Here is a 27,645-nt window from a genome sequence, read left to right on the forward strand (position 1 = left end):
TTTTTTTTTTTTTTTTTTTTTTTTTTTTTTTTTTAATGGTCAGCTGCTGGTCAATGAGTTTGGATAATACCATGAGACGCCATACTGAGAAATCTACCAAACACTGGTTTTCCATCTATCAGATGTTGGAGAAGCACATGCAGGAACGCACAGAGGAGCAGGAAGGTAAGGCAGGTGACTTGGTCTAGAGAACCAGTCATGTCATAAAGTTCTGCCATTCTGCGTACCCAGGAACTAACTCAGTGGGTATTGTCTCTGGGTCAGTGATGCTTTATATCAAAGCTGCCTCATAATAATAGGAGTGCATTTAACACAGAACTTAAAGGTTTTATGTGGAAGTCAATCCCTCTAAACATAATTTTTGCTTCAGTTTGATGTGGTACCTACCTACTGGGCCTTCTTTCATTGATGTTTGGTACCCTGTATGCATTTTAGCGATGGGAAGGATGGTTGAAAGTACATGTGTGGTTTGTTCTTTGTATCTCTAAAGATGACAAGCAGATGACTCTGATGTTGCTGGTTAGCACATTACAAGCATTTATTGAAGGATCTTCGCTGGGAGAATTCCATGTGCGACTCCAGATGTTACTGGTTTTCCATTGTCATGTCTTACTGATGCCGCAAGTTGAAGGAAAAGGTGAGTAATTGTTCCTCATTTATCATGCACTATTGGTTTATTTGGAGACACTGCCTCACTGTGAAGCTATGACTTGCCAGGAGCTTGCTGCATGATAAAGATAAGTTCCATGTCAAACTGTTACCAGTTTCAGTCCCAGCAGGTTTGGAATTAAGTCATCACTATAAACTACGTGTATATTATACATGAATGAGCAGTTGAGGTGAACATTTTAATATGCCATTTTCCTAATATACGCATAGTGTCTGTTGATTTTTATGAGTTTTTGACAAAGAGTTTGAAGGATTGCTCTAAAGAGATTCTTGGTATATCATCCGCAAGATAAAAAATGGCAGTAAATCTGCTAGAAGCTGAAATGAAATAGGGCAGCTTTGACAGCCTGCATTTTTGAGGAATGCTAAGCTCAGACAGGTTTTTAACAAACCTGACTGGAATGTGCTGTACTTTTATGGAATGGGTAGTAAGGAAGGCTCAGGCTAGCATAGAAGCACATACAGTGGATGTAACATGTTGGTTTCTTTTTTCATTTCTTCCAGATTCACTCTGCAGTGTTCTGTGGAATTTGTACCATTTTTACAAGCAATTTCTTGACCCGGTCAAAGCTAAAATTATGGAACTTCGCTCCCCCATAGAAAAAGAGCTTAAAGTAAGATGAATAGTTGTCGTAATTACTCTTTAAAGAACAAAATCAGCCTATTCTTTTTCTTTAGTTCTGTTCTTTGATCCTTCTATAGTGAGGTAAGAGACAGGGGGAGGCTGTAGAAGTTTATTGGAGAACCATAGGAAAGGCTGTGCTCTGTCTGTCTTTCCTGTGTTCTTTGTCTACTTCAGAAGTGTGCCATGATATGGGGCATGAGCCAGGGAGGGAGTGTCTTAGGGCAGGGAGAGTCCTCTGTTTAATACTTTAGTGATAAGAACTTTAGAGTTGAAGAACCAGCACCGATGTCATGAACATGACTAACTTTGATTTTGAAGCTGAAGTGCTTATCAAATGAGTTATTCACCCTTTCTGATTGATTTGAGGCACATAAAATAGTTTCCCTTTTATTCTTGTACATATTCCCTGATATGTGGTCCTGTATTTGGGGGATGGATATCCTTGGACCTTTAACAAGTAGATAATACAGGAACAAAAAGGGATACAAGCTTTGTAAAGCCATTTCCTGAACTTCCTTTATCTTCCAGGAATTTGTGAAGATATCAAAGTGGAATGATGTCAGCTTCTGGTCCATTAAACAATCTGTGGAAAAGACACATAGGTAATCTGTCGAATAAGACTGGTAGTAACCTTTAGAAACCACATTTGAATGGTAGGCTTCAAGACTACTTTGTTTCCATGGCCAGACCTATACTATTCTCATGCTACCACAAACAAATTCTCCTTTCAGGGAAAATAGATGCCTTGGGCAGAGTATCCCTTGTGCCCGAGTGGGGGGCTTGTCTTGTACCTCCCACTACCTGTTTACCTTGAGCAAAGCAACCCTATTGTAGAAAAGGTGGGGTGACAGTGTTTGGCATATCTTTTTCTCCTAAAGATCCAACATGATTGTGGGTACCTAAAGAGATCAGTGTAGCTATAGCTATAAAAGATAGAGGTGTGTGTCTGTGTGTTCACATGTGCCCAGATTATAATTCCTTCAAATTCTGTCACAGTGATGTGTTTTTAACCTTACACCTGTTACTTCATGAGATCAGGACCCTCTTTAAATTCATGAAGAAGTTTGACGCTGTGCTGAATGAACCCTGTCAGTCATGTCTGGTAGAGAGCAACAAGGAAGAACAGCCTGACTGTTTGCCAAAGCCAACAGGGGAAGCTACAATGGAGACGTCGCCCATTCAGGATCTGACCAATGCACTGAGGGAGACCCTGTTAGCACAACCAGTAGAATGGCAGGTACTAGCTTGTGGGGTGTTGTGTATTTAATCCCAAGCCACTCGAGCCACATATAGCAGATTAAGGCATGAACTAGGAACTAGCTAAGGAGTGTGTTCCCCTTATTTGGATCTGGGTAGAATTTGGTTGGTTGTCTCACTGTGCTACAGAATTAGGCAGAAACCATGGTCTTGGGACAGCCAGGTGGCTCGCAGGTAAACTGATTGCCTGTGTACTCCTGGTGACTTGACTTTGAAATCTGGAACACCACATGAAGGGTAAAAGAAGAGAATCAACTGTAGTCTTACTGTTCATTCTATATTGATGGATTAAAACTAGGTCAGTCACATGCAAAGAAGTAATTTGAGTTTCTCTGTCTTCTGAGTACTGGATTAAAGGCGTGTGCCATCATGCCATAATTTGGGTTTCCGAACATCCATATACATGTGCTTATTTCTACTCCTGGGATGCTTATGATGATGATTTTATATTTGTTCTGTGGGGAAGGAGGAAGATGGAGGGAGAAGTTGATTTAAATTTAGTGTCCATTGAATTAAAAGTGTTACTCAGATTCTTGGCAGTAAAATTAACCTGTACTGTCTCAAAGCCTTCAGGTACAGAACAGTGCCAGGAGGCCGGTCCTTTGTCTGTGGAGGGAGAACTTTTGCGTCGTTTGCCACGACTCTCAAAACGAATGAGGAAAATATGCCTGGTATTTATGAAGGAGAGTCCCTTGCCTCACCTAGTGGAAAGTCTTGACCAGTTCACTGGTGAGTGTTAACAGCAAGGGTAAAAGTGGAACTAGCTTTGTCCCCTATGCGGGTGGCCTATGATGGCTGGGAATGTGGGACCTGTGTCATTTTTGACATCCTGTATAGTATTCGACAAGTATGCTAACAATAGCAGCCCTAAGACTAAGGCCTGCTACGGACAGGGCATGAGATCTCAGTGATTTCCTGCCTCAGCCTTTACACGCACGCTCCAGGGGACCCAGCTCCTTCCTCTGGCCTTCCGGAACCAGACACAGATGGTCAGACGTGTGCAGGCAAACACACACCTTTCAAAACAAAAGTTAGTTAATTGGAGGCTAGGTATAGTGAGGCACTTTCAGGAGTCAGAACTAGCTGATTCTTTGAGTTTAAGGCCAGCTACATACCAAAGCGGGAGAAAGGGTTTGAACTGGAGCTGCATATAAGTGCTTCTGAAGTTAGAGGGATCAAAAGAGAATTAGTAAATTGCTGGCTGTAGGGAAGGAACAGAAAACAATTAGCAGAAATTCCCCCTCGGGTGGCTAAAATTCATGCTCTATATAATAAACCACACGGTTGGTACTCATTCAGTAGGTTTTTGTTTGGTTTGGTTTCTTTTGAAGAGATAATGAAGCTAAGAGATACTTCCCTTTCCCATTTCCATGCATTTTACAAGTGTAGCTCAAGCACAGTTCATGGAACTTGTCAGATAGGAGGGACTCTTCAAGTGAACAACGGCATGGAGCAATGTGCACGCAGCAGGAAGGCTTTCAGATTTTATTTTTTTCCCTATAGGTGGCGTGATTTCATCTGTAAGTGAGCTGCAGAGCTTAAAGGTGGATCCCTCTGCTGAGAAAGAAAAGCAGCACTCAGAAGCCAAACACATACTCATGCAGAAACATCGCGCTTTATCAGACCTCTTTAAGCACCTGACAAACATTGGTAAGGGTTGCTCCCAAAACACTATAAAATACAATTAATTTTTTTTCTAAGTTTTAATATGTGTGTGTTCACATGTGATATGTGAGGGTGCTCATGGAAGTCTCTTCCCGTAGAATTGGAGTTGCAGGCAGTTGTGGACTGCTATAGGGAGATGCTAGGAACCAAACTGAGACATCGGGAGGGGTAGCACATGCTATAGCCACTAAACCAGTATCTCCATGTTGGTAGCATAAGTGGCTTGTGGCAGAGTACTAGGGTTGTGAAATGTCATTCTAAAAACTGCAGACACATGTAGGAAAATCCTACAGTGAGCTCCTGACTGTACAGCAAACTACAAAGAACTTTTCAGGATTTGTGGTGAGGTATTGATACTCTCTGCTTTCAGCAGTGCTGAGTCCTGCTATCACTGAACCACATCGGGGTCACTTGGAATCATGTTGAGATTCAGGGACTGACCCTGCTATATATAGTTGGTGCATTTCTTCATTGCTGCATACTTCAGGCTGGCCTCACACTCAAGACACTTCTTGACCTCCCACATGTTTAGTATAGGCGTGAACTGTTTTCCCTAGCTACCTAAGCCCGTATTTCTGACAGGTTTCTGGAGCTATATGTCACAAACTTTACTTTGACTAGAAAGGGTGGATGTTAGGGGCATAGCTTTTTTTTTTTTTTTTTTTTTTTGCTTTAATGAGTGCTGTTGATTTCAGGTCTGTCGTATCGAAAAGGTCTTGCCTGGGCCCGTTCAAAAAGTCCTCAGGAGTTACTCCACCTTCATCCGTTAGATCTCCGGAGCGCATTGTCCATAGTCAGCAGCAATCGGGAGGCCGATTCTAGGTTGGTTGGCTTTTGAATTGTACATTGAGGAAGTCACTAAACTTACAAAAGGATTAGAGATTACAAAAAGATCTGGCTGGCACTTAATATACTAAGTATTCGTTTTCTTCTACCTTTCTTTCCTGTGTTTGCTACCCTGCTCTGTTGGTTCATAGTGCTAAGTGTATGTTCTTCAATGCTGACTAGCAACTTCCCCTGTGCCTTCTTGCTCTTCTCCTTTGGCTTCCTGAGCTCTGCTTACTTGACTTGAACTTACAGCTGGGAATCAATCTCTGGATCTCTCACTGTCTTTCTCAGTTTTTCAAGACAGAAATTCTCTCTAGCTCTGGTTTATCCTGGCTCTTACTCTGTAGACCAGGCTCTCTGCCTCCCAAGTGATGGGATTAAAAGTGTGCCCCACCACTGGGAATCTTTTTATGCCCATATTTCTTTGCTGTCTCTCATATGTGTAAGTTCTATAAAAAAAAATTCAATTTGGGAATTCATTACCTGTGAGACAGAGCGCTGCCTGTACTCTGATCTAGGATTTGTTGTAATGCTCATTTCTTTGTGGGATTTTAAATTTGAGTCAAAACAGCATTGTAAATGGGGAAGTTACATAGCACCTTTCTAGTTTTTGAGGACAACTTGCCAAATGGACTTGTGTTTTCATTTGGTCTCCGTGAGGCTGGGATTGGGTTGTGCAGTCTAAAAAGACACATGCTTTCCTGTTTACATTTATCAGCTTAGCACCTGTGTGGCCCTGTGTTAAGCTCTCTCTGCCTTTTGCCATTTTGTGCATGCATGTTCCTAGTTTACACAATTAGCCCATGTTCACAGGAGTGTTATAAGCTATACCTTCCATCACCAAATTAATTTATAAAGGGTTCACTGGAGGCTACTGCTTATATACTGGTAATGCTTCCAGTGCTAAGTATCCCGCTCAGATAGACCAATTTCAGTGGTTGATTCTGGGTTACACCTAAATATTCTCAGAAATCTTGAGACCTTGGGGTCTTTAGAGGGTAGTTGTCGTGGTTTTAATACAATAAGTTGCCTGATTTCTTTCCTAGGCTCCTCACAGAAATTTCATCTTTGTGGGATGGGTGCCAGAAGTACTTTTATCGCTCTCTTGCACGGCACACCAGGCTTACTGCAGCACTAGCAACTCCTGTCAAGGTAGACTGGCATGGGCTGGGGAAAGCATCTGTTGTGTTCATCCATGCATCGTCCTTACCAGGCACTGACAGACTTATTAAGGTGAAGTCAGTGTGGATCCTAGAACATCTTAGACGTTCCATTACATTTGCTAAGAGGATCACTTTACTCTTATGAGCTGAGAACCAGACCATCCATGTCCATTGTTTTGGTGTTGTACCTCGTTCTTCCTCATGGATGTCGGTGATCTCTCAAAGCTGTCTGAGCGCCACAGCCTGAGAGCACGCACACACTGCCGCTCACCCTCACTGGATATGATAGTAACCTCTGTTTCAAGAAATAGCTTTTGGGCCTGGAGAGATGGTTCGGTGGTTATGAGCAGTAGCTGAACTTGCAAACAGCCCAGGTTCAGTTCCCAGAACTGCCTCCTTACTGTCTGTAGCTCCAGTTCCTCAAGGGCACCAGACACGTATGTGATGCACATACATACATGCAGCAAAACACTTAAACACATAAAATAATTTTTATTTTGTTTTCTAAAGAAAGAAGTAGTTTCCTGGTGGAGCTTCTGGTGCGTGTGTCGGGAGGGCAGGGGCTGTCCCCAATGCCTTCAGCATGCGTTTTTTCTTCTTCCTGCCAGGAAATCAGCATGGGTACCATTGAGAGATGCAAAGGGTTCTCAGCCCACTTGATGAAGCTGCTCATCCGACAGCGTCACTCTCTGACCACACTGACTGAGCAGTGGATCATCCTCAGGTATGCTCTGGCAAGGAGGTTTGGTTGCAGCAATTAGGGAGATCTGTGCAGACCAGCTCAGAGTTGCTTGGCATGCTGAGAGGGATACCTTCCACTCCATTAGTGAATTTGAGCCCAAAAAGGCAGCTAGAGTTTCTCTTGGCCCCACTGCTTCCTTTTGTTGGCAGGCCATTGGCATTACTGGCAAAAATAGTCTGTGGACTGAGTTCAGGGCTAAGCCAAAACAGTAAAAAGAGTTGTGTAAAGTGAGCCTGAAACAAGAACTTTACTGTCATAGACTGGTATAGTCAGGGCTGTGTGGTTAGGGGCGCTCCCTGAACTTTGAGTTGAGTCGTCTTCTGTCAGACTTTTAGATTTCCCAAGAGCAGTTTGCTCCTCAGTAGAGAGAGATAATTAAGAGATGGGGGAGAGTTTGTTAGCATCTGTTGAGTAGATTCTTGGCTTGTATTCAGTTTGGCTTCTATCTCTGCTCAGCTCATTGGGGTTCATTTAGCAGAGCAGTACATTTGCAAGGTAGTAAGAGTTGAGGTCACCCCAGTGCCATGACTGCTCGCTGTCTGGCAGAGGGCTCCAGGCTTCTGCTGATAATGGCATAAGTTTTGAGACCATTTCGGAAAGACTGAAGAATGTGTTTAGTTTAACAAGCAAGGCATTTTAATACAGAGTTTTTTCTACCTGTTTTCTTAACCTCTGCAAAGGGAACTCTGGCCTGCGTGGGTGGGTGGGTGTGTGCATGCGTGCTCATGTTCTTAACCTTGGCACACTTCTTAGTTTCATGAAAAACTGAACTTGTTCAAACACTCTGGTGCATGAGTGAAGATGCCATTGTCTTTCCTGCACAGGAACCTCCTCAGCTGTGTACAAGAAATTCACAGCAGGCTGACTGGGCCCCCTGTGTATCCCGTGGCCTTCCCGCCTCAGGACAGTGTGCAGCAGTGGACAGAGCGACTACAGCACCTGGCCATGCAGAGCCAGATCCTCCTGGAACAGTTCTCCTGGCTCTTCCAGTGCTGTCCCAGTGCAGAGCCAACTGTAGGCCACAGAGATGCCCAAGTTGAGGAACACCCTTCTGCCTCGCATGTGGAAAGCATTGATTTTAAAGAGCCAACAGCTGGACTAATGCCAGGCTTACTTTCCTCTGATCTGAGCTATCCATCCCCAGTACCTACAAGTCAGCTGCCTTCTGCTTGCCGGATGAGGAGACAAGATCAGCTTTGGCAACAATCAACTGCAGGATTGACAGAGATGCTGAAAACTATTAAAACTATGAAGGCTGGTGTTGACAAAATTAGGCAGCAGTCTTGTGAGACCCTCTTTCATACATGGTAAGTGTGTCTGTCTTGACCATTTCTTGCTTGCACAGACTACCATCTTATGCTAGAATCATGAAAAGAATAGTGCTTGATCCTGTCACTCAGCAAACCCATATGGTGCTTTGACATACATCTAACTGTAAACTTTGAGATATAGCATGTGTGCTGCTCTTAGAGGGAGAGGGGAACAAGTGTGGCTTTCAACATTGTGATATTTCTGTTGCAGGGAAGATTTTGAAGTTTGCTCTTCTGGGCTGAATTGCCTGTCCCAAGTGTCAGCTCATTTGCAAGGCCTAGCGTCCTTGTTCATTCTTCCAGGGATAGAGGTTGAACAAACAGATTCACGAATGGCCTTAGTTGAAAGCTTGGACTATCTAAGAGGAGAAGTCAGTAAAGCCATCGATGACTTCACTGCCTGGAAAGCACGTCTGTTCGTTGCACACAAGCAAGAGGGTGAGAACTTAGAATTAAGGTGATGGGATATCAAGTGCAGATCTGTCCTGTTGGAAGTTTGTGCCTTCCTTGGAGGAGCGGAGGCTCACTTGTCCATTGCAGTTTTCCTTGAGTTCAAATGCCTATGGCCAATATGTGAAATAAACCGGGTGTTTGTACACTCTATCATAACTATTGTTACTTTTTTTTTTTTTTTTTTCAAAAAACAAAACTTTTTTTTTTTTTGGTAACAGTGATATAAAATGATAAGGCTTATGTAGGCAAGGAAGCTGCTGGTTTTGTCCTTGGATCCAGCACAGATTGACATAGTGGATAGCAAATAATAGAACACTTTCCTTAAACAGCCATTTGTAACACATGAGTATTACTCATGATTCAAGAGACATTACAGGGAGTGAGCGCTGGGCTTGGCTATGTACCATGTTGTTTACTAGGAAACCAGATGGTGGAAGAAAGCTTTGTTGAAGACTTTTCAGAGCAAGTAGAAACTGCCATCCGGGCCATTCTCTGCACCATCCAGAACTTGGCAGAAAGAAACAATAAGAAAGCAGAAGACAGTGCTGTTGACAAGAGACTGCAAGAAGAAGATGGTATGTCTGAAAGTTGTGCAGAAATAACCTCGGTTGTTCTAACTTTTATAACTAAGTTAGGCTCTGGCTAACTAAAGACAGATGTTAGATATAGGCTGCATGAGGAGAGATCTGAAGAAGTTAGTTTTGCTGCTTGTGTGTTTAGGGGGAAAAGAAGAAGAGGCAAGTTTTAAGAGCCTGCAGCCAGGACATCTAACAAAACTCTTAGAGGACGACTTCTGGGCCAGTGTGAGCACTTTACACGTCCAGAAAATCATTTCTTCTGTCTCCGAGCTGTTGGAGAGGCTCAAGTCCTGCAGTGAGGATGGCAACACAACCAAGCACAAGGTAAACAGAGGTTCTTGGCAGAGTGTCCGTCACCTCACTCCAAATGAGGAGAGGTGACCCCCTAGCAGACCCAGTGCCTGCTAGCTCACTGAATTTGCTTTAGTCATTGATAAGCTGGTGGTTGTGGCGGTGGCGGCGGCGGTAGCGGTAGTGGTAGTGGATCTAGTTCTAAAGCATCTCGTCTCTCCAAAGGGAGTGCCTCTTAAGCACAGTGATTGGCATTTGTTTGTCTCAGGTCTTCAGCCAGTCCTGTGGCTTGCTAGTGCGCCTGATACCCATCCTGTGTGGCTTCTCGGACCTTATCCTCTTCTTCCTGACTGTATCGCTGGCAACTCACCGGAGCTCCGCAAAGCTGCTCTCTGTGCTTGCCCAGACCTTTACAGAGCTCGCCCAGAAGGTAAGGACTGCCAGTGTGGAGAGCCATGGAGCAGCACACAGACATTTCACTTCTTCCGGGGCTTGCTGGGCTTTTATGATAGACTCAGAAATAGCAGGAGGTGGTCTGTCCCCTTGTGGGCTTAGGGCTTGTTCTAGAACTTGATTGCCAAACAGGTTTCCAGTAAGATCTTAAAGCTAGCAAATCCCATCTTGACCAAAGGGACAATCTAAAGGCTGCTGCCTTCTCTTAAATTAATTAGCCTTTCTTCCTGTCTTCTTGAACTCTCAAGATTATGATTAAATGATAAAAGGGCTGTTGGTGCTAAAGAGGAAAAAGTTGCTCTTTCATTGAAGTACATATACTACTGTGAAAAGCAGCATACCTGTAGATTGTGGACCCGCCTTTGCTTCAGAGTTGGTGAACCAACATGGTGCAGTGTAGAAAGTACAGATCTTGGACTCAAGTTGGACACTGTCCCAACTTGAGTCCCAGACTCTATTTCTGATATTTTTACAAGCAACACCATCACATGACTTTAAAAGGTTTTCTTTGATTTCTTCCTTAGTATTCTGAGATCTTTTTCAACTAAGTACAATATAAATGATGTAGAAAACAGAATAGGAGTCTGGACTTGTAAACAGTTAAAATTTTTAGTCTCTAAAGTCCTGAACTTAGAAAGTGGGAAGCTATCCCGAGGCCTCAGATCCAGTAGATAAGTGTGTGTGTCTATTGGGTGATGGCTTTGGTCTTCAGGTTTGCCCATCTTCTTTCTTGATACTTCTTGAAGAAAACTGCAAAGGATAACGAAAACATAAGGTACAGTGGTAGTAGAGGTGCCGTCTCTGTGTCTGCTAACAGGCCTTGGCCTGAGCTCCATAGTGGCGTGGCAGCATGGTGGCTGTCCACATGAGAGCTACTGTAGTGGTGTGCTCTGCAAAGGGAATCTCACTCCTGTGTGGACACATTCATCTGCTTATAGCTGAATACCTCTTAAAATAATAAGTCTGACAGGTGAAAGGAGTTGCTACCAAGCCTGACAGCCTAATTTTAAGTCTTGAAACCCATGTGCTTGAAGAGGGAAACCAACTCACGTTTCCCCACTCATGCATCATGACATATACACAACTACCTTCATACATACATACATACATACAGAGAGAGAGAGAGAGAGAGAGAGAGAGAAATGAATGTTAGAAAATAGTGATATTGTACTTAAGTAGGAAAATACTTCAGCATTTCCAGCTAGCTTTCTAAAAATGTACCCACCTTGAAAGTGAGTGCTGAGTGTCTAAATCATCCAGCCTTTCTAAATGGTGCTGACCTTTGGTGTGGATGTGACACAGGACTTCAGTGTAGGTTTAGATTTTAATTAAAGCACTGAGTTTAGGTGCTGGAGAAATAGATCAGCTGTTAAGAGCACTGGCTACTTTTCCAGAGGTCTTCCAGAGTTCACTTCTCAGCAACCCCATGGTGTAGCTCACAACCATCTGTAATGGGTTCCGATGCCCAATTCTGATGTGAATAAAGACAGCTACAGTGAATTCATATCCATAAAATAAGCAAAGAAATATTTTTTTAAGCACTGAGTTTCTAGGAAGCAGCTTCATTGTCGCACAGTCACGGTGTTATTGTTCTTGGGCCTCTCCTCTGATAATTAGTAGCTTCAGTTTTTAGTACATTTTTATCCTTGGCCTGACAGATAGCATGTTTTCTGTTAATACAATTTCTTATTAAGAGCCATTACTTTCAGTGCTTGTTTTCAAGCTTCTTTGCAGAGGAATCAGTTTTGTTACTTGTGACTGTGACTGAGCCTGTCTCTGTTCATAGATGTGCTCAGCCCTCTCCTGAGTAACCATTCTACCTATCCTGATGCTATATTTCATTCTGGTTTTTGTCTTGGCAACGTAGCATAACTGTGTGCCAGAGATGTCTACAAAGTTAGAGTCCTACTTAAAATCTCAAAACTGTGAAACTGCATGATCCCTGCCAGCTCTGAGAGGGAAAAGCACGTCAAAAATCTGCTGCATTTCCAGCCAGATTATAACATTTGCTAACTCTTTCCCCCCAGGGGTTTTGTTTACCTAAAGAATTGATGGAAGATTCCGCAGGAGAAGGAGCAACGCAGTTCCATGACTACGAGGGAGGTGGGATCGGAGATGGCGAGGGCATGAAGGATGTGAGTGACCGTATAGAAAATGAAGAACAGGTATGTTCGCACAGCTTATGTAAGCTGACTCTTGAGTGTTTATCAAACTTGTTAGTAGGCCAACAGCATCATACTGATCTGTATAGGTCTTTAGATTAAAACCTAACTCCACAGGACCTTTGCAGCTCAGCCATTTGTTACGATAATAGTCTTGGAAGGGTTGACCTTTCCAGTTTGGTTTTAAATGGGGACTTGCTGATGATTTCTGAAGAGTATTTTGGAGCCTATGATAATTGGTTTGATTTTGTTTTGTTTAAGTTTAAATTACATTATTTTGTGCAGGAATGGGATAAGGCATACACATATAATAAGTCAGGGGACAAGTTGTGGTTTGTTGGTTTGTTTGTTTGTCTACAAACAAAAAGTTAATACCAATCGAAGTTTATTTTTCTTGGAAGGGAAAACTAGAAAGAAGTTTTTTAAAATGATGCTGGTATTTATGTGATAATTTTATACTTTTTATTGTTATTTCAAATTTTCTATATTTCTCTAAAATACACAGTCATAGAGTATTTCTCTAAATTAAAATAATTTAAGTTTTAAAATTATGGGAAAATAGAAAAGTACAGTCCATTACAAACATAAAGTAGATAAAATATTACTAAGATTCACTAAATTTTGGCTTATGTAGATATTTTTAAAGATTTTTTTTCTTCATATATATGGACGTTTTGTCTCGTATGTCTGTGCACAGTGCCCTCAGTTGTAAGCTGTCATTTTAGGACTGGCTGTCAAACCCAGGCTCTCAAGGAAGCAGCCGGTTCTCTTTACCTGTTAGGCCTTCTCTCTCCCCATGTGCACTGTTGTTCTAACAATCAAAGTGACAAGAAACAAGGGGAAAAGATTCAGATAGTAAGACTGCTATGTGGGGGATGTATGTTTGTTTATTTGTTTGTTTTTCTTTTTCTTTTTGCAACAAAGTTTCTTTATTGTAGCCTTGGCTAGTCTGGAATTCTTGCTGTATAGACCAGGCTAGCTTAAAACTCAGTACAGTTCCCTCGTTAACTCTGTCTTGGAAAGTGCTGTGATTAAAGGCGTACATCATCACTCCTGGCAAGAATTCCTTTTTTGTTTTTTTTTTTTGTTTGTTTTTTTTTTTCCTTTTTTGTTTTTTTCGAGACAGTGTTTCTCTGTATAGCCCTGGCTGTCCTAAAACTCACTTTGTAGGCCAGGCTGGCTTCAAACTCAGAAATCCCCCTGCCTCTGCCTCCCAAGTGCTGAGATTAAAGGTGTGCGCCACCACCGCCCAGCGAATTCCATATTCTTTACACATATATCTCTGAAATGCTAATTTGAAGTTTTGGTTGGTTGGTTGTTTTATGATGGTGGTAGTGTTTTTACAATTCTCATGAAAAAAGTCAAATAAAATTCTATATTTTCTGATCAGAAAATCAATAAATAAAATAAATTTACTCCAGAAATGTGAAGCAAGCCTTCAAAAATTACTGCATGTGGTCATCTTATAGAATTGAAGCCTAGACGAAGCAGTGTTCACCTGTGCTCTCACATTTTTTCCCAAAGGTAGAAGATACATTTCAAAAGGGTCAAGAGAAGGACGAGGAGGACCTTGACTCAAAACCTGATACTAAAGGCGAGGATAACGCCATCGAGATGTCAGAAGACTTTGATGGGAAAATGCATGATGGCGAGCTTGAACAAGGTCCAACATTGTCATCTCATTCTTCTTTCTAGATACTAAATATCGTACAGAAATTTGTAGGACCTCAGTAAGGAGCTGTTGTGTTATGTGTACCAAGCTGCTTGCTCACAGAGCGGCCACCGTGTGTGCCCACCGTGACTAGCCCTTCTAGGGCAGTGATTGATGTGTTCAGTGAGTCTCCTTTGAGTCAGCCACAGCCTTGATTTTGTTGGATGAAGTGGCTCAGTGGTCTGCATAGAAATCCAAAAGATGACCACTGACAGCTTGGCTTTATGTTTGTTTGTAGAGGGTTTTTTTTTTTTTTTTTTTTTTTTTTGGCTTTTTTTTTTTTTTACTTTTTCCTTAATTGCAAAACCATCATGGAGCTGGGGNGGGTTTTTTTTTTTTTTTTTTTTATGATTGGCTTATTTTTTTTATGACTTTTTCCTTAATTGCAAAACCATCATGGAGCTGGGGAAGCTGTGAGTAAAGTACCTGCCATGGTAGCAGGAAGACCTGGGTTCAGATGAGCATTGAGAACCCCAGCTGTCCTAGCCACAGACTCCAGAAGCTGCCAGGCCAACTAGACTTGTGCAGTACAAAAAATAGACCCTGGCTCATGAAGGGAAAAACAAAAACTGACACCTGTGGTTTCCTCACCACACCTACACGCATAAATATACACACACACACAAGTAATAAAGTAAAATATATATATATATATTTCTTACTAAACTGTAAGAACAAAGCAAATTTGTGGCATACAGGCACCCACATAGACCATACTCAATTCAGTAGTTCACATGCCTTATTATAAGCATATGACAACATTATTTTTATAGCACTCCAGCATGTTGTGCTATAATTCAGCACTTACCCTAGTTACTGGCAAAACAAAAACTTTTAACTTGAAATACAGTGTTTTATTTTAAGCAAAGGTCTTACATAAATGAGTGCTAATTTACAGTATAAGAAATGTATAAATTTTTTGCCAATGAAGCATAAGAGTATACCCGTGACTAAAGATGAAGGAAAGAAATTTTGCATTAACTTACATCTGATGCATAGTGAAGTACTTGAGAAAAACGGGGAAATGTTCAAAGAAAAGATTGAGGAGCACAGTTGTCTTGTCACTTCATAGATCTGAATTGCAGCTGAGCCCAAGTGTGGTGCTAGTGTCTCCCCAGCTTATTCACACCTGGAAGTCCTTTTCCCTTCAAATAGTTTGCAAAGCTGGGAGAAACCCTTGGCATCTGCCCACAGTGTTCTGTAGAAACAGGCCTGGGTCCTGATGACACTTTCTGGGAAGTGTCTTGCCTTCACACATGCAGGCCTGGATTGGTGGGTGTCTGCCTAACTAAGTGTAGCTTGCTCCCTTTCAGAAGAGGATGATGAGAAGTCTGAGAGTGAGGATGCAGACCTGGATAAGCAGATGGGCAATCTCAATGGCGAGGAAGCCGACAAACTCGATGAGAGGCTTTGGGGAGATGATGAAGAAGAAGAAGAAGATGAAGACGGTGACGGTAGAGCTGAAGAGACAGGACCAGGAGTGGATGACGTAATTAAGAGCCCCGATCCCAGAGTTCCCAGGCCCTGATTGAGGAGCTGTTCCTTCCAGGCCGCTGTCTCCTATGTTTCCTTTTCTTTGTTGTCTTCTCTTCTATCTGCTTTCTCTCTTCCCTCATATTGAAGAGCGTACAGCAGCATGACCTAAGTGCTCCCGTGAGTTGCTGTGTTGTGGAGGAGGGAACATCCATGCCAAGCCTATTCTGCCCATGCAGCTGCATCCCCAGCTCTGGCTAAGACTGGCAAGGAAGGACAGACATGCAGAAGTGTGATGTCTGTTCTTGCTGCTCTTGGGGCAGTCCGAGGTGGTTATCGCCACATCAGAGAAATAGTAGCACCCTGTCTGCCCTGTACCACTTGGACCTGTCAGCAGAAGTCTTCTGTACCTGAGGGCTAGAAAACTAGCTCCTGAATGAATTTTCTTTATTTCTCGATTCATTTAGGAAGATTCTGAACTTGTTGCTAAAGATGACAGCTTGGATGCTGGAAATTTGAACAAAAATAAAAAACATCAAGATGAGAAGGAAGACTCAGAACCTGAAGATGTTGAACAGGGCCAAGAGAAAATTAATGAACAAATTGATGAGGTAATGCACCTCAGGTCAGGAGGTGTCCTGACGAAGGCCACAGTCCTCTAAGTGTCTTACAACATTTGTCTCTCCTTCTGACAAATATGTCAGTTCCTTTCATGCAGTTCCTAGAAGAGTGCATCAGAGCCAGGCATGGTAAAATGAACCGTTGTAATCTCAGCATTCGAGATACTGAGGCAGGAGGGTGATGAGTTCCCATCCAGCCACAGTTGGGGGGTGGCCTCACAACATTTAATTAATGTATCTTAACTGTTGGTTTCTGCTAATGTGCTGTTTGGCTTCACTATGTCTTAGAAGCTAAGATCTGTGGTCCTTTATATTTCTTTTCATAAGTTTTGGGTTTTAACATTAAGTAATAAAGGGCCTATTACCCTGAAAGTCTATACAGAAAATAAAATTTGAAGTTCTAACATGAAAGACTGAAAAATACTATTAAGTCACTAAAATGAGATCGTAATGTTAAAGAAATCATAGCCTTTGGTTTTATAACGTTTTTGCTCTCCCTGTTCTCTCATTGTTATCCCAAAGAGGGAATATGATGAGAATGAGGTAGACCCTTATCATGGCAATCAAGAAAAACTTCCAGAACCTGAGGCCTTGGACCTTCCAGATGACTTGAAACTTGACAGTGAGGACAAAAGTGGTGGCGAGGACACAGACAATGAGGAAGCAGAAGGTATGTCTTTCCAGATGCCCATAGCTAGAGGTCATTGGCAATGGGCAGTAGTGATTTCTTCATGGCCAATGACATGACAAAGCCAAAGGTACCGCTTTGCTAGCTCCATTCCAGTTTGAGTAAACCTCCAACACGTAGGCTAGCATACCTCTCTTCTGTTGTCACTTCCCATCCTGCAGTTTGCTGGCCAAGGACTGGTTATGTTTAATTATGTATACCTCTTTCTCCAAAGCCATTACCATGTTCCCACCTGGCGGGCTAATTGTGCGCACCAGTTAGTCTTGACTGTCAGGGCTCTCACACAGCTCTTCTAGAGAAATAATGGCTAGTCATGATAATGAAGAATGAGAGCAAAGAATCCCAAGAAAGTCACACATACTGTGACAGTAACTTAGAGCCTCTGCTACCCATTTCATCCCTAGGGATTCCTCTATGGATAATAGGAAACTAATTGAAGAGCCTGAGGCTGATCAACCTCACAGGAAGATGCTAGATAGATAACTTCATGATTTGACTGAGTTACATACTTAGGAAAGCTAATTTTAATTATGTATAATTTTTAGATATATGTTGAGACAAATAAGTTACAAAAAATTATCTAAGACCATTTATATGATAATCTTAATTTTGGAGTCTGACTTTAATGGTACTTTCAGCAACCAAGCATACATAAAATTAAGATTAAAAATGCTAAGAGTAAGCTAGAGAAAATACCCAAGGAGCTAAAGGGATCTACAACCCTATAGGTGGAACAACAATATGAACTAACCAGTACCCCCTGGAGCTCGTGTCTCTAGCTGCATATGTATCAGAAGATGGCCTAGTCGGCCATCAGTGGAAAGAGAGGCTCATTGGTCGTGCAAACTTTATATGCCTCAGTACAGGGGAATGCTGGGGCCAAGAAGTGGGAGGGGGGTAGGGGAGTGGCAGGGGGGGGTATGGGGGACTTTTGGGATAGCATTGGAAATGTAAATGAGGAAAATACCTAATTAAAAATTTTTTTTAAATGCTAAGAGTATAATCTTTCTTAAAATACCATTTTGTTTAGGCTCATTTAGATTAGTATGTATGAACCAAAGAACAATTATGTTACTGGCTAATAGCTTTCTGAAATGTCCAAAGGATAGGGATACTCTTCTAATAAGTAAAATTTGGAGCCTAGTGAAGATAACTCAGCCACTGAAGTGCTTGTTCTGCAAGCATGAGAACCTGAGCATCCATGTGTATCTGGCTGCATCTGTCCCTGTACCACATGCATGCCTGAATAAAATATTTATGTAGGGCTGGAGAGATGGTTCAGTGGTTACGAGCACCGTCTGCTCTTCCGAAGGTCCTTAGTTCAAATCCCAGCAACCACATGGTGGCTCACAACCATCCGTAATGAGATCTATGCCCTCTTCTGGTGCATCTGAAGACAGCTACAGTGCACTTAGATATAATAATAAATAAATCTTTTTTAAAAAAAATAATATGTAGCACCTTCTAGATTAAGAAATCAATAGTTTTAAAAATTGTTTTGATCAGAAGAGAATCCTTTGGAGATCAAAGAAAAAACGGTAGATATGGAAGAAACAGACCATATTGAAGAGCCCGAGGCTGGTCAGGATGAAGGTGAAAGTCCACATGAGCCTGAGGAAGGCCCCAGTGAAGACAAGGAGAATATGGATATGGATACAGGAGCTGATGATCAAGACAGAGATACATCCAGCCATGCAGAAGAGCATTCCCTGGAAGAGGAGGAGAAGGAGGAGGAGGAGAAGGAGGAAGACAAAGCCACCACTGATGGAGGTGGAGAAAGTGGTGTCAACCCTGTTGACCAAGATCTTCAGACCCAGGTATTACGGGATGTGGAGCTTTTCTTGTATTAAAAGCAATAGGAAAAACACTTCATGCCAGCAGAATCTTTTGTAAGATATTTCTTTACTACTACAGAGTTTTATGTTTTACTTGAAAACCCTCTCCTAACCATTAGTCTGCTCCATGCAGAGTCCCTCTTTGACCCCCTACACCCCTTGTCAATAAGTGGGGTGGGCACCTTCGTCCTGGTAGGCACCTTTGTGTTCATCCCTCACAGCATATTTGTTTGTCCTATGCAGAAGGAGGAAGAGGAAGAAGGGGAGCAGCCTGATGCTGAAGAGCAAGTGCCAGAGGCCACAGAGAGAAAGGAGCATGCCTCCTGTGGGCAGACTGGAGTGGACAATGTGCAGAGTACACAGGCTGTGGAACTAGCTGGGGCTGCACCAGAGAAGGAGCAGGGGAAAGAGGTGATGGGTCTGTCTGTCTGGAGTCATGTTCTCTTCAACAAGTGTGATTTCTCTGTGTTCTTTGTTTTGGTTTGTTACTGTGTAAGGATCATCTCCCATATCTGGAGAGGTTGTTGTTTGACTCTTTGTGTGTGCTTCTTAGGAAGCAGTAAGAATGTGTGCTGTAGACTGTTTGAGTGATGGCCTTACTAAGAAGTCTATGGGAGCACCAGATTTTCCAAGAAAAGAAAGGTCAAATCTGGACTTCCTTGACAACCCTATACCTCTAATGGTGTTTGACTTTTAGGTCCCTGCTGTGAACCTAATGGTAATGTGTTCTAATGGCAGCGCTTCAGGCTGTGGGAAGACAGGATATCACTGACATGTTCTATCACTGCTCTGAGCCCATTCCCTCACCAGCAGGAACTGTGTTTCTTATATCTTTCCAGCACTATTCATTGAGCATCCATCAAGTACTGAGCGTTTCCTTTACTCAGCAGTCTTCCGTAGTAACTCTACAAAATAGATGATGCTGTTCTGTTTCCTCCAATTTGATATTGGAGGAAAAATAAGCCTCAGTAAAGTCAAGTGACAACCTCTAGGTGCACAGCTAGCTGATGACTGGGCCTGTTCTGTCTGTCTGCCAGAATAAGACCTTAAGTTCCTTTAGGTAAGGAACTAATCAGAACAAAGCCAGGAGTGTGTCAGTGTTGTGCTGCTGTGTGCCAGCAGGCAGATAGCACCTGGATTCTGTAGCAGGGTATAGAGGTATACAGCCCACTGAAATTAGTAGAACTAATTCACTGAGAGAAGTTGGAACCAGGGTAACACAGCAGCCATGGCTTTAACTCTCTCCTCTTCTGGTTTGGATTTCTTAGGAACATGGCAGTGGAGCTGCAGATGCAAACCAAGCAGAAGGCCATGAATCCAACTTGATTGCACGTTTGTCCTCCCAGCAGCACACCAACAAAAACACACAGGTTTCTGTCATTCTCGGATTAGCTTAGGATGAAGGCAGGTAGAGAAAGCTATGGGAATGAAGTGATTGTAGCCAGCAAAGGAAAGGCTGGAGAGGGAGGCTCTCAGTAGTTAGGCACTTACTGCATTTGCAGAGGGCCTGCTTTGGTCCCCAGTCCCTACATCTATGGCAGTTCCAGGAGACCTAAGTCCTCTTCTGACCTCCACAAGCTCTGCGTGTGCATTTGTGCTCGTGTGGGCACACACACTAACAACAACAGCAAATGGCAACCTTTCCAGCCTTGCCTGATAAATGACAGGCTTGGAAAAAAGACCCCAACCAGAAGGTTTTCCGTTGCTTTTCAAACTTGACAGTGTTTAAATAGGTATATTCATGCTTGTGAAATTACTCTTCTCAAAACGCAACCCAAACACTCCCGTAAAAGCCTACATGCTATTTTCCCAAACCTCCAAAGAGACTTTCCCAGAGGAAGTGAATGCCACCAGTGTCACACCTACATAAATATGTTTCTTTGCTTTGTTGACTATATCCTAGATCTAGTCATAGTGGCATATGCCTATTATCCCCGCATTTGGAAGGCAGAAGCAGGAGGGTCAGGAGTTGAAAGGCTATCTTAACTACAGAGCAAATTCAAGGCCAGTCAGAGCTGGGGGGCGGGGGGGTTATCCTAGAAATGATGTCAGAGTCTAATTGCCCTTTCTTTGAATAGCTGTATTGAATCCCACTGTTGTATGGCTGTTCCTGGGAATGAGCATTGGTTGTTTTGAGGTTTCATATTTGCAAAGAAGGCTCTAATGATCTCCTTAATTCCTGCAGAGTTTTAAGAGGAGACCTGGGCAGGCTGACAATGAGCGTTCCATAGGTGACTACAATGAGCGTGTGCATAAGAGACTGAGGACTGTGGGCACAGACAGAAACACTGAACAGGAGCCAACCCAGGCTCAGGTGGAAGATGCAGACACGTTCGAACATATTAAACAAGGCAGTGATGCATATGATGCACAGACTTACGGTACGGTGCTAAGAATACTACTGCTTTTTCTCACAAAGCTTTTCTCTGAGGTTGTGCCACATGACTGTGCCGCCAGGCACAGTAGAAGGGGAAGAGATAGCTAGCTAGCTAACTTTTCTCTCAATACAATATTTTTATAAGGCACACATAACTTGTTTCTGGTAGCAAGGTAACTGTAGCCAAGTGTAAATGCTCAGGGTTCTCGGGGTAAGCCCTCTATCCTCATAGACAGCTGGCTGCATGCTGCAAACCTGGTGTTGACGTTGTTTCTTGGTATTGAACATTGCTGAGTGTCCTTGAACAGTGAACATCCATAGTACAAATGGGGAAGAAGAGCTCACACTTGCCTTGTCCTTACACTCCTCTCTTTCTGAAGTACACTGCTATGATGATATGTTCCTCTGAGCACAGAACAGAAATGGGGACAGTGCTTTGTTTCTCTGTGTGTTTCCAACACACAAGAAGAAGTTGATGAGTGTATGCATACTTGATCAAGATCCTCCCTTAGGCTGCAGCGTGGGCTTGTTCCTTCCTCACATTAGGCGGTGTGTCATAGCTTCCAGTATGGCAAGAGCCCATTCTGGATCCCTATAAACTTGTGATACTGAGTGACTTGAAGGTGGTGGATGTGGATGGTGAATGGATCCTGAATTCTGGTTGTTAATTCAGTTGATAAGAATGATTGCCTAGGGTTGGAGAAATGATTCAGTGGTTAAGAGCACGGACTGTTCTTTCAGAGGTCCTGAGTTCAATTCCCAGCAACCCCATGGTGACTCACAACCATCTGTAATGGGATCAGATGCCCTCTTCTGGTGTGTCTGGAGACAGCTTCAGTGTACTAATATAAATAAAATAATTTTTAAAAAAGAAGAATACCTAGCACGCACAAAGCGTGAGATTTGTTTCCTACCACTACATAAAGCTAAGTATGGCGTCTGTGATGCCAGTACTCCAGAGGATTAGAAGCTCAAGATTATCTTTGACTACATAGCAGGTTTGTGGCCAGTCTATATATGAAATCCTTTGTTATGGGAGAGAAACACACACACAAACACACACGAGACTAGATAATGCCTTGGCAAGAGTATTCTCTTAGCTATTGCTGTCAGAGACGTGGTTATAGATTTTCTCAAATCTCTGAGAGCAATGAGATCTTTAAATAAAACTTGTCTAAGATTAAAATGCTGAGACTTCTCTCCCTCCCTCATTTTGTATCTAGTTTTTCTATTCACAAGTTACTCCAAGCATGGTTCTCAATAGCTGCTTCAAGTCACATGTCCACACTCCACCCTGTCTTTTCTGTTTACATCAGTAAAAACCCAGATAAATGCCAGTTTCTCTTAACGTGTGTGTGTGTGTGTGTGTGTGTGTGTGTGTGTGTGTGTGTATGTGTGGGTACATACTATCTTGATCTAGAAGCAGGTTTGTAAGTAGAACAGCAGGAGGTATTTAGGCCCGCAAGTGTCTGGCCCCATGGTTGGTTAGTGGAAAACCAGCTTAAGTAGAATCTTGAAAGGTGGAAGCGATAGAGACAATAATCCGTTCAGCATCACCTTTCTCTGCAGAAAAATTAAGCTTTGTCCCTGTGTGCACTATTGGCAGATGTGGCCAGTAGTGAACAGCAGCAGACTGCAAAGGCCTCCGGGCAGGATCAGGAGGAGGAAGAAATAGAAGATATCCTCATGGATACAGAGGAGGAGCTGATGAGAGCAGAGGACACAGAGCAGCTGAAGCCAGAGGCAGTCAAGTCAGAGACTGCTGCAACCTCTGGTGAGTCCTTAGTGAGCAGACTTGTATGCTTTCTGTCCTCTTGGACTGTCATCAAGTCTAGTCTTTTCTCTTTCCTATTCTAATATCTGGCTTACATGAATAATTCACCTATTCATCTCAGAAAAGGAGTCTTGAAGATCAGTTATCGAGGGGAAACGGTTTCTGACAAATTCAGATCTGTCTCTTTAACATATGTTGGGAAAAGCAGAATAGTACGTTCTTGATTATTGTAGAGATTCCTTTGTTACCTAAAGTCTAAGCCTAGAGTAAGGAAAGTGAGGGAATGGAGCAGAAAGATACGTACGTGGAAATTGTTGGTTGAGTTGAGCGTTGACTCTTTGTTAGGACAGGCACTGGTGAACCACGTGATAATGAAACTGTCTTCCTATGAAAATAGGCTCTAGTGAGATGGAGGTGGATATGCAAACACTTAAGACAAAAGAAGACCAAGACCCAAGAACAACCACACCTCACCAGGAGACAGAGAATGAGAGGCCAGAAAGAAGCAGAGATTCAACTATTCATACGCTTCGTCAATTCCTTGTGGATTCAGTTTTCCAAGTACTGAACTCTTAGCTTGCTGTGTTAACCTTTAGTTTTAAGTTACTTTAGAACTTTTATGAAATTGCTCAATTTCAATATCAAGTCTTACCAAAATTTTTAAGAGTACTTTTAGTGTAACCGATAAATAAGTCTTTTTTTTTTTTTTGGTTTTGGTTTTGGTTTTGGTTTTTGGAGACAGGGTTTCTCTGTATAGCCCTGGATGTCCTGGAACTCACTCTGTAGACCAGGCTGTCCTGGAACTCAGAAATCCGCCTGCCTCTGCCTCCCGGGTGCTGGAATTAAAGGCGTGCGCCACCACGCCCAGCTGTAACCAATAGTCTTTTAGCAAATGGTATATCCTTTGTTAACTACAAATTGTGCCCAGACCTACCCATTACGATGACACTAGTTCATTACAATGAACATCATCATTACGATGGCATTGGCTCTTAGGCATTGGCATTCCAACCTAGGCTACCACTTATGAACAATTGACAACTTATGACAGTTATTTAATAATAATTTTTTACTTTTGGGGGTGGGTGAAGGGTGGTCAGTGAGGTTTGTTGTGTGAGTGTACATGTGGAAGCCAGAGGACAAGTTCAGGCTTCATTCCGGGTGGTGGTGGTGGTGGTGGTGGTAGTGTCATCGTTTGTTTGTTTGAGTGGGGTTTTTTGTTTGGTTTTTGGTGTCTGTGCGTGTCTATGTTTGTATGTGTGGTTTTTTTGTTTGTTTTGTTGAGTTGGGTGTCTGATTGTCATAGAATTTTCCAAGAAGGCTTAGGCTGAGCAGCCAGCTCCAGTGATCCCTGTGTCTACGTCAGCCCTGTGTGTCAGCATGCCTGGCTTTTGTTGCATGGGTTCTGAGGCTAGAATTTGTGTCACACTTGTAAGACATACACTTACTTAACCATCTCTCCAGCAACCAGAGGAGCCTTGTTAACTGAGCCTTGCTCTGTGGTAATTGGACTTTGTGGAGCTAGGGGCTTATCAGAAAGTGGAGAAGAAACCCCTGAGGCTGTCTGTTGTCCTCTGGTCTCCTATATGTGCATCCATATACACACAAAAAAAGAGATTTGGTTTGTTTATTAACCAGGCTATATTTTATAAGTGATAAAAGTTCCATTCATCCAGTTGATGCCAGAAACAAGAAATGGAATCAGCTGACTGTACCTTAAATTTGCTTGAGTTGTGAGTTCAGGCAACAACTGCAACAGGACTGCTTGGTAAGTCAGTGATTCCAGCCTGGGCCACCACTTACATAGCCTTTCCTCCTTAGCCCATTTTAAAAGATATCACTGAGCTGAGACAAGAGATGGAACGGCAGCTGGAGACATGGCAGGCGCACGACTATGGGAATGCAGAAGAAGTAAGTCAAAGTTGTTGGGGTTTGTTTTTCTTTTCCACAAAATAACTTGCCTGTTCTTAGCCACAGTTACCTTTGTCAAAGGCTGGTGGAGACTATACTGAGAACTTTCCCTAAGCAGGGTATGCACTGATTCTGCCTATTCTGCCACCACATCTAGAGTCTCATTAAAACAGACAGACGCACTTGGTTCCTTTAACTTGTATAGCTGGCTTCGTAAGGAAGCTGGCAAAAGTTCCTGCTCTGGAATCTTAATGGTCTTCAGGTCCTTGCTGGCTATGTGGAGTGTATTTTATTGATTTAACCTCTAAATATACGGTGTACATGCATGCCTATAGTCTGTGTTTATTACCATTCTCCCTACCATGCATGTGTTCGTGCTCAGCTGTAGTCAGTATGAAGCCTTTGTGTGTGTGGATCCCTGCTGTTGAGGGGGATTTGTGTGCTCTGTCGCTCTCCCTCTTGAAAACTAATGAGCGCGCTCAGGTACTTGAGCTTTGCCCAGTTCACATTCACATGCCACTGTGCAAAGTATCAGGTCCAGTTCTTAAACTGGCAGGAGCAAACTGTTGAGTGAATTCCCATTGTTAACTGCCCCTTGCAACTGTATATTATGGGATTTTGGGGTGGGGGGCAGTGGATTTTATTTAGTTGGATTGCTGCTTGCTGAGAAAAGCTTTTAAAGTGCTTTGCTGAGAAGGCTTGTACAAGTTCTTTTCTGCTTCAGCATTCTAATAGTAATTTCTATTTTGCTGTCCTAGGAGAAGGCTGCAGCGGAGATGTGGCAGAATTACCTAGTCTTAACTGCATCGCTTTCACAACAGCTGTGTGAGCAGCTTCGTCTCCTACTAGAACCTACACAGGCAGCCAAACTAAGGTAAGTCTTCCTGCTTGAGGCTCTGGGTTGCTGTCTCTGCTCTCTGGGCACCATTGTGTCTGCTACGGTCCCCAGTAGCTGTAAGTAGGGACTGTGTGTGTGCGTGTGAGATGAGGAAGTACATACATGAAGGCGGCCTACATTCTGCTGTGTGGGAAACGGCCACAGATGTGGAGCTGTTTCCTGTGCTTACAGCGTGTTACTCAACTAGGATCAGAACCACAAGGATCTGGTCGGAGCCGTGGTTGAGAACAGAAGAGGGAAGCATGTGGGGCTTTGTATTTAGCACACCTGTAGTTCTGTAGATGTGTCCTAGCTGTTCTGGAGAAGCTTAGTCATTACACTCAGATCTGAGGCCGGTGCTCCGCTGACAGAAGGCACTAATTACAGTCCGCATTGCATGTCATCATTTTGCCAGGAATACTTTCCTGACCCTGGCTTATTAAGTTTTTTTTTTTTTTTTTTTTTGGTTTTTTCGAGACAGGGTTTCTCTGTAGCTCTGGCTGTCCTGGAACTCACTCTGTAGACCTGGCTGGCCTCGAACTCAGAAATCCTACTGCCTCTGCCTCCCGAGTGCTGGGATTAAAGGCGTGCGCCACCACCGCCCGGCATTAAGTTTTTAATAATGAGATTTTGTCTTAAAATTCTGAGGCATGAGCCTGTGTTCATCTTTGCTCCCATTGGTTCCTGTAACAGAGGAGACTATCGAACAGGGAAACGGCTAAATATGCGGAAGATCATTCCATACATTGCCAGTCAGTTTCGAAAAGACAGGATTTGGCTTCGTAGGACCAAGCCCAGTAAACGGCAGTATCAGATTTGTCTGGCTATCGATGACTCCTCAAGCATGGTAGACAACCACACCAAGCAGGTAAGGGGGGGAGAAGCAGCAGGCTCGGGTCCTCGAGCTGGCTCAATACAGCTGGCAGGAAGGATTGATGGCTCCATCCAGACAGGGTGTTTAACATTGCACATCATGGCATTCCTGAAACTGGTTTCTAGGGGGTGCTGGGTTTTTTACAGTGATTTTATTGGCATAAGCCAGCAGCTGACCTAAGATAGCGATGTTCTCCTGGAAGAGGCTAGAATGCGCCCTGAGTCCAGTTCACATTCCATCTCCCCATAACTTTGGACAGCTTATTTATTGTCAGTTTCACTTTCTTTCTTTTGTTTTTTTGTTTTTGTTTTTGTTTTTTTCGAGACAGGGTTTCTCTGTATAGCCCTGGCTGTCTTGGAACTCACTTTGTAGACCTGGCTGGCCTCAAACTCAGAAATCCACCTGCCTCTGCCTCCCGAGTGCTGGGATTAAAGGCGTGCGCCACCATGCACGGCTTTCACTTTCTTTTAAAAAAAAAAAAGAGGATTATAACAGTACCTACCTCAGTGATGAAGACTAAATTAGATATAAATTAAATATAAAATACCTAGGTTAATGCTTTTTTAAACCAATTTGTTCTAAAACTGCTGTCATTTATGCAAGTGGTAATAAAAGTTTTCTCATAATTTTCTCACAGTTCAGCATGCCCCTCATATGTGGGCACTATATTGGGTTGATTTACTGATACAGATGATAAAAGAATTGTTTAAATCAATTCTGACCCAGAAATTGGAAAGTATTAAAAAATGAAGAGGGATTTGTTTTTAAAACCAAGTTTGTGGTTTTGTTTTTTGGTTTGGGGGGTTGGTTGGTTGTTTTTCATTGCATTCATTCCCTTGTCTTTTATACAGACAGCCTGATAATACTGATAGACTTGTTTAAAGACAGATGTTTGATCAGAGGAATGAAAAAATGTAAGAAAATGATCTCATTTACAAAGGCTAATTAGAGATCTTGTCCAGTTTTTCATTTGTCATGTCCATAACGTTCTGCCTCTGTGTAAAACTTTAGAATTGACTGCTTTGACTTTTGAATCTCTTTGGATTTGCTGCAGATGAAGAGAATGAACTGTTGCAGTGTCCAGAGAAGGCAGGGCGTTGACTACCCTTAGCTGTTGTACATCCCAAGTCTTGAGACGAGACGCGTGTGTGTTGCACGAGTGTGGAAGTGGGATGTGTGTTGCACTAGTGTGGAAGTAGGATGTGTGTTGCTCTAGTGTGGAGGTGGGATGTGTGTTGCACTAGTGTGGAGGTGGGATGTGTGTTGCACTAGTGTGGAAGTGGGATGTGTGTTGCACTAGTGTGGAGGT

At 42.8% G+C, this 27,645-nt stretch overlaps 1 protein-coding gene across 2 annotated transcripts in view; it reads left to right on the forward strand.

The window, feature by feature from the left end:
• Mdn1 (midasin AAA ATPase 1) overlaps positions 1-27,645 on the forward strand; it is a 121,306-nt gene that overhangs the window by 87,565 nt on the left and 6,096 nt on the right. For both annotated transcript variants that reach the window (XM_029476051.1, XM_029476052.1), the window contains exons 69-97: positions 44-165; positions 491-637; positions 1,174-1,283; positions 1,823-1,896; positions 2,333-2,531; positions 3,118-3,280; positions 4,055-4,201; positions 4,912-5,038; positions 6,091-6,196; positions 6,816-6,931; positions 7,774-8,256; positions 8,471-8,697; positions 9,132-9,287; positions 9,433-9,614; positions 9,850-10,011; positions 12,062-12,199; positions 13,721-13,859; positions 15,221-15,396; positions 15,848-15,991; positions 16,523-16,670; positions 18,195-18,505; positions 18,767-18,934; positions 19,792-19,893; positions 20,709-20,904; positions 22,507-22,674; positions 23,072-23,235; positions 24,496-24,585; positions 25,344-25,459; positions 26,156-26,330. In XM_029476051.1, the coding sequence (XP_029331911.1) occupies positions 44-165; positions 491-637; positions 1,174-1,283; positions 1,823-1,896; positions 2,333-2,531; positions 3,118-3,280; positions 4,055-4,201; positions 4,912-5,038; positions 6,091-6,196; positions 6,816-6,931; positions 7,774-8,256; positions 8,471-8,697; positions 9,132-9,287; positions 9,433-9,614; positions 9,850-10,011; positions 12,062-12,199; positions 13,721-13,859; positions 15,221-15,396; positions 15,848-15,991; positions 16,523-16,670; positions 18,195-18,505; positions 18,767-18,934; positions 19,792-19,893; positions 20,709-20,904; positions 22,507-22,674; positions 23,072-23,235; positions 24,496-24,585; positions 25,344-25,459; positions 26,156-26,330 (4,756 nt within the window). The remainder of the gene's footprint in view (positions 1-43; positions 166-490; positions 638-1,173; positions 1,284-1,822; positions 1,897-2,332; positions 2,532-3,117; positions 3,281-4,054; positions 4,202-4,911; positions 5,039-6,090; positions 6,197-6,815; positions 6,932-7,773; positions 8,257-8,470; positions 8,698-9,131; positions 9,288-9,432; positions 9,615-9,849; positions 10,012-12,061; positions 12,200-13,720; positions 13,860-15,220; positions 15,397-15,847; positions 15,992-16,522; positions 16,671-18,194; positions 18,506-18,766; positions 18,935-19,791; positions 19,894-20,708; positions 20,905-22,506; positions 22,675-23,071; positions 23,236-24,495; positions 24,586-25,343; positions 25,460-26,155; positions 26,331-27,645) is intronic.

Source organism: Mus caroli, chromosome 4 (genome assembly GCF_900094665.2).
Source record: "Mus caroli chromosome 4, CAROLI_EIJ_v1.1, whole genome shotgun sequence".
Taxonomy (NCBI): domain Eukaryota; kingdom Metazoa; phylum Chordata; class Mammalia; order Rodentia; family Muridae; genus Mus; species Mus caroli.